Below are 6000 nucleotides of genomic sequence, written 5' to 3'. Positions count from 1 at the left end.
AAAAAAAAATGCTTTAAAAAGTAGTCAATATATAAATAGCGATTTAAAAATATTTAAGCAAGGCTAAAATCAAAATAGCAAATACAGCAATTAAATGCATCATACTGGTGATTTTTCTCATTTTAAATCTACATTTTTAAGCTGCAAAATAAGTAATATTTACTAAAACAATAGGAAAAATACCAGAATCACAAAACTTAGCACCCTGTGTGCTGTGCTAAGTTTTTATAATACAGTTTCACAATTTGAGAAAAGGAAATGAACACAAAAAGAGGAATTTTAGACAGACCCACCTAAAACATGAATAAATTAATTTTATCAAAATTTTCAACTAAATATTAAAGTACATAGGCAAAAATAAATAAATGAAAAAACATTAAACCAGTTGTTTATAATTTTTTTAAGTAAGACGGTTTTACAGCATATTATTTTAGACCTGACGTGCAAAAAATATTTATCTTAATAATTTTGTGCAACAACTCCTGATTTATTTGTTCTGGTGAACTGACTCTAGGCTCACAAAAAAATAAATAAATGAGTGCTCCAGGTTATAAATGCGGCTTGCTCGGCCCTCTTTTAAAAATGAAAATGATTAAAAAATATTAAAAAAAACACAAAGTGTAACGTTTCTCCAAGAGACAAAGAAATCTTGGAAAATTTATTCAAGTCAGCGATGCTCCGGCTTCAGCTGCAAAAATGTAGATTTGCCTTTTTGTAAATTATGTATACAGTTGCATAAAAGCGTTTTCAGTAGGCCTATTTATTCACAATTTACAAGATTTTACAACAACAGGAACAAATTCAAATTACACCGACTCACATGTTTACAAGCATCAAAACTGGAAATCAATTTAAACTGCAGCCTGTAACTTTTTTTTCTTTCTTTCTTTCTCCACACCGCTCTGCATTTATTATACGCTTCCCTCTTTAAAACATCCTCCAAACACTCGGCTGGTGTCTGTAATTCGGAGAATAAAATAAGCTTTAAATTGCACCAGCCTGTACGGATTCTAATTTAAACGGTGTCAGAAGTTGGCAAGCGATCTGAGGCGCTTTCGGACAAAAAGATCCATCACTTTTTTTTTTTTTTTTTAAATAACAATTATTATTAAAAAATAAAATCAAATAAAAAGTTCAAAGTGATTGCATTATCATGACTGCAGCCGCCTATAATTTACAGTCCATCAGCAGCTGGAGCTCGCACGTGGAGTGGAAATATTTGGTTGTGTTCGCAGTGCTTACAGTTCATGTGGACGTTTTAAATGTGCGTGAGGGGAACCGTCCCGTTCACCGCGGCGGAGCCCCCGCTCTGGTAGTGCTGCGGGTGCAGCACATGCAGTCTGCTCTGAACGGAGTCGCCGCCCGCCGCCTCGCCAGTGGGCAGATACATGCTGATCATGTCCCGCAGGTCTCCCGTGGGGCACGGCGGCGGTGCGCGCGCCGTGGAAACTGGCGGGCTGACGCTCGGCTCCGATTTCACGAGCGAACCCAGAGTCCCTCCGATGGCCCCGGACACGGGGGAGACCCCGGAGCTCTGGTGCTGGTGGGTGTAGCCGGTGATGCCGCCGTAGCCCGGCGGAGAGGCGCTCATGTAGCTCTGAGAGTTCGAGATCGGGCTGTAAGACAAAGCGCTCATGTCATACCTGTGCACCGGCTGCGGGTTGTGCGGGTGGTGATGCGGGTGGTGGTGGTGGTGGTGCGGGTGATGGTGCGGGTGAGCCCCGCTGCCCGGGTGTTGGGTGTACGCCAGCTGCGCCTCCTGCATCATGGCGTGAGCCGCCGCCGCTGCGGCCGCCACCTGACCCGAGTACGTCCCGTTCGCCCAGCCGTTCACATGCGAGGCGTAGCCCGCGCTGGCCCCCACATGTCCCGCTCCGGGGCTCTCCAGCCGCTGCCCGCCGCCCATCCCCACACCCGGCGATGAACCGAGGAGTCCGCCGGCAAGTGAGTACTTGTCCTTCTTGAGTAGAGTCTTAGTCTTCCTCCGCGGGCGGTACTTGTAGTCCGGGTGTTCCTTCATGTGCATGGCCCGGAGCCGCTTGGCCTCGTCGATGAAGGGTCTCTTCTCCGCCTCGGTCATCACCTTCCACTCCGCGCCCAGCCGCTTGCTGATCTCCGAGTTGTGCATCTTGGGGTTCTCCTGTGCCATTTTCCTCCGCTGGCCCCGGGACCACACCATGAAGGCGTTCATGGGTCTCTTGATCCTCTCCTGGGGGATCTTCCCAGCGGGCCCCCCGCCTCCTCCTCCCGCATGTCCCCCCGGGTTGGATGGGTTGGTCTGGGGCACCACGGGGGAATGCAGGTCCGTCTCCATCATGATGCTGTACATTCACCTCGTCTTTGTAGGACAGAGTCAGACAGACAGAAACATTCAGCCTCCAAAAACACGGAGGGAAGAAGTGACTGAAATCCACTCAGAGCTGAAACTGCAGCGTCTTCCTCCTCCGTGTCATCCGTGGAATGGGAAGGACTTGTTGGAGCGGACTTTGGTTGAAGCTGAGCCTTACTGGGAAAAGTTACCGGTGCGTTCCCGGGCCGCGCGCTCTGACAGCAGCTAAATGAGCGCAAGGCGGCCAATGGAGAGGCGCGAGCTCAGACGTGATTTGCATGCAAGGGGCTCGAGGTTCTGGTGACGTCGGAGCGCGAGACCTAAAAATTACTCCCTCTGTCATCGCTTTTGCGCGTGTCGCTAGAAAAAACGCGACACAAGCGCGAGTCCAAAAATGAGTCAGGAGGACTGAGCGATTTAATGGATCATTTTTATTATTTCAACTCACAAATCAGAAGAAAAATGTCATTATAGCAAAATGAAACTATGTGAATAAATACAATTCAGGTAAAAATAAAATCAACTGAAAGTTAAATTATTAATACAGTTTCAGTCAAAACAATTTATTTCGAAACGGCTTTATTTATTTTTTTTAGCTTTACGCATGAAATATACAGATATGAGTGGGCGCTTATCTCTTCTTGATAGTAAATATGTAGTGAAAATGGGGATTAATATATTGAAAAACTATAGATATAGCTTGTATCCTGGAATACCCTGTAGCTGACCCTGCCTATGAGTTTCTTTTGCAGTTTTTTTATTTAACTATTTATTTTATTAATACTACATTTATTTATTTATTTATTTATTAAAGCCACATTTATAGCTTATGAGAAAACACACTAATCAAGCATTTTCACGTGTTTCGATATGCAATTTATTATAATAAATTTTACTTAATCTAAGTAGCTCACCAAACCCTTCTTTGTCTAAATTAGGGTTACAGAGCCGTCTATTCAGAGCCACAGGTGCTTTTTTTGTTGTGCCCGTTGCTAGGAAACAAGTGAGTGACGCTTGGAGCACGTGCCATTCAAAGCACATCTTTTGTTTGTTTCAGGACTGCTGAGAAAAAGGAGCGGAGTAGAGAAAAAAAAGCCTACAGTAATCCTATAATAAATGTTGGACATGTCGCAGCCTTTTAATGGTTTTAATCAATTAATGAGGCAGAACGCTGCTTCAGGAGCCGAACCAGGCAGGCCGGCCTGCAGGCCCAGGATTACCTTCCATGCTTGGGTTTCATCACAAAGATAAATGCTGAAAGAGATCATTTAGTCCGTCATGACCCGCAAAACACCACTTTAAAAATGTCAGATGATTTTGTTGTCTTTTATTTTACAGTTTTAGTCTCCCACAACAGCTAAAATGTAATTTCACCAAACTGTTTTACTGTTCTTATAAATATATAACTTCAAATTTATAGTAAAAAAACACACAACAAAAACCTTAATTAAATCAAATTAAAAGAAAGACCATTCTTTTAATACAGATAACTGTAACTAAATGTGTCTTAATGTAAACTACAGGAACAGAGAAGATAAACGTTTGAAATTATCAGCCTTGAAAACTATTTCTTTTGTTTTATTTTACATATAAGCAATGATTAAACATGCAAAACATTCTGAATAATATATTAAATATTAAAAAGTATACATTCCATTATAGATTTCTTTTATTTGTGTTTTTGTCACACTTAAACATTTCAGATGAAAAATGTTCTTGCCAAAGATAACCTGGTTAAATATAAAAAGCAAATTTCAAATGATGATTTTCTCTCTGTGATGAAAAGTGACTGCACTCTGTCGAGATATTTTAATCTGTTTTTCTTGCAGAATTATTTTAATTCAGCCACATTGTGATTTTGAACATGAATAGCTAATTGAAGGTCAGATTTCAGTTCCAGCCTTTGACTAGGCCTCTCTAAAACATTTGTTGTCAACCATTGAGAGGTGGACTTAGCACAGTGTTTTGGATCATTGTACTGTTGTATAACTGAATGTCAGACATTCTGCTTCTTGGGTTTCCAGTAGAGAGCAGAATGAATGATAACATCGTTTACAATAAGCTTCCCAGGTCTTAAAGCCACAAAGCAGCACTAAACCATCAAACTACCTCTATATGTCTTGACTCTTATGTTTTTTTCTAAATGTTTAAAAATACATGACAAAAAGTCAAACTTTCTCCTATCAGTGTTAAAGTTTTTCTCTCCACAATGAGCTGTAGATGTTGTACTGGGTTGTTTCTTGACCTCCTGGCTGAGTCAGTGTTGAGTTTTTCTGAGTAACTTCAGTCTAGTTAGGGATTGTCACTGTTCTACATTTTCTCCATTTTTGGATGAGCCTTTAAAATGGATTTATAACCCTTTCCAGACTGAGTTTCTTATCTGTACTGGAGTTAGTTAAAGATAACAGCAGCATAACATGCAATCTTTAGGCCAACTTCATGTTGCTTGGCAAGTGATATTTAAGTGATTTCTTAATTATATAGGTTTAAAACTGCAGGTTGTGACCTTTATAAAAAAAAATCATGTTTTACATATTTGTTGAAATTGTCACTATGTCATGACAGTGTGCCATGAGAGATGAGATAATCTGTAAAACAAATCGAGCTGCTCTGCCCTCTCCCAGTTACAACTAGAAATGACCAATCAGAGCCAGGGGGAGGGTCTTAGCGCTGTCAGTCCCTCTCCATGTAGCGCTGCTCCGTTGCTCTATGCTATGCTACAGTGTCTTCTTGATAGATTCTTTTGTGAAGGCTTAGGCTAGTTAGCATAGCCTCTGATGATGGTGGAAAAACTGTTTTCCTTTAACGGTAAATTGTTTCCCTGCCATTAGCACATTTAGCAGCAGGTACACAGGACTGATTGACAGCACTAAGACCTTCCCCCCGACTCTGATTGGTTGTTTTTGGTCAGGAGTGGTGCATTTCTTGAGATGGCAATAGTTGCTATTGGAACAGGTGGAGGAAATTGATCTTTTCAAAGATCATCTGTCTCTTAACAACACATGTGTAAAAAACATTTGCTTTACATACTGCAGCTTGAAGTGTGGATAGTTAAATGGATTTTAGCAATCATATTTATACATATAACTGTAACGCGTTTCGGTATTCCAGGCTCCTGCTCCCTTGGCTTCAGTCCTGTGTCGGCTCTTTGGAGCCCTCTGGGATTTTGCCCCCAAAGTGGCATCTGTCAGGTGCTGCTCGGCTCTCAGCAGGCTGGTGAGCCATGTTGGCATGGCGAGGACTTTTCCTCCTTAGCTGCCGCGTTGCTCGTTAAGAGGACTCCATTGTGTGATTGCTCTGAAAGACTTGGATACCACACGTGTCTGGGAGGCAGAAATCAGATCAGGAAATGGACAGAAATATTTTACATTGACCAAATAATTATATCCTGTCAGTAACAATGCGTTGCTCTATTTACTAATGTAGTATTTCTTTTTTTGTATTGATCCAGGAAGGAGAGGCAGTTTGTCAAAAGCTTTATTAAATTACCTCTGGTGTTCAGTGTTGAGGTATTTAGTAAGAGAATCAATTGACAGCTGATGAAGAGAATCGGCTTCATCTGGGATTCCAGGGCCACTCTGGTCACTTCATTTACAGTGCGGTCTAGAGCAGGTTGACCTTTCAGAGCTGACGGCTTTGTGCAACTCCTGAACAGAAAAAGGGACACCACT

The 6000-nt window shown here is 41.9% G+C and overlaps 1 protein-coding gene across 1 annotated transcript; it reads right to left on the bottom strand.

Moving 5' to 3' along the window:
- Nucleotides 1-621: 621 nt before the first annotated feature.
- sox1b (SRY-box transcription factor 1b) lies at nucleotides 622-2645 on the bottom strand. The gene has a single exon (XM_008426733.3). It carries the CDS (start codon nucleotides 2327-2329, stop codon nucleotides 1259-1261), a length of 1071 nt encoding a protein of 356 aa, XP_008424955.1. The 5' UTR covers nucleotides 2330-2645; the 3' UTR covers nucleotides 622-1258.
- Nucleotides 2646-6000: the final 3355 nt, after the last annotated feature.

The sequence above is a fragment of the Poecilia reticulata genome, chromosome 2 (genome assembly GCF_904066995.2).
Source record: "Poecilia reticulata chromosome 2, P_reticulata-male-v2, whole genome shotgun sequence".
Lineage (NCBI taxonomy): Eukaryota > Metazoa > Chordata > Actinopteri > Cyprinodontiformes > Poeciliidae > Poecilia > Poecilia reticulata.
This window is presented reverse-complemented; position numbering and strand designations above follow the sequence as displayed.

Coding starts and splice junctions, on each gene's coding strand:
- sox1b (XM_008426733.3), bottom strand. CDS start 2,329: ATGTACAGCATCATGATGGAGACGGACCTGCATTCCCCCGTGGTGCCC.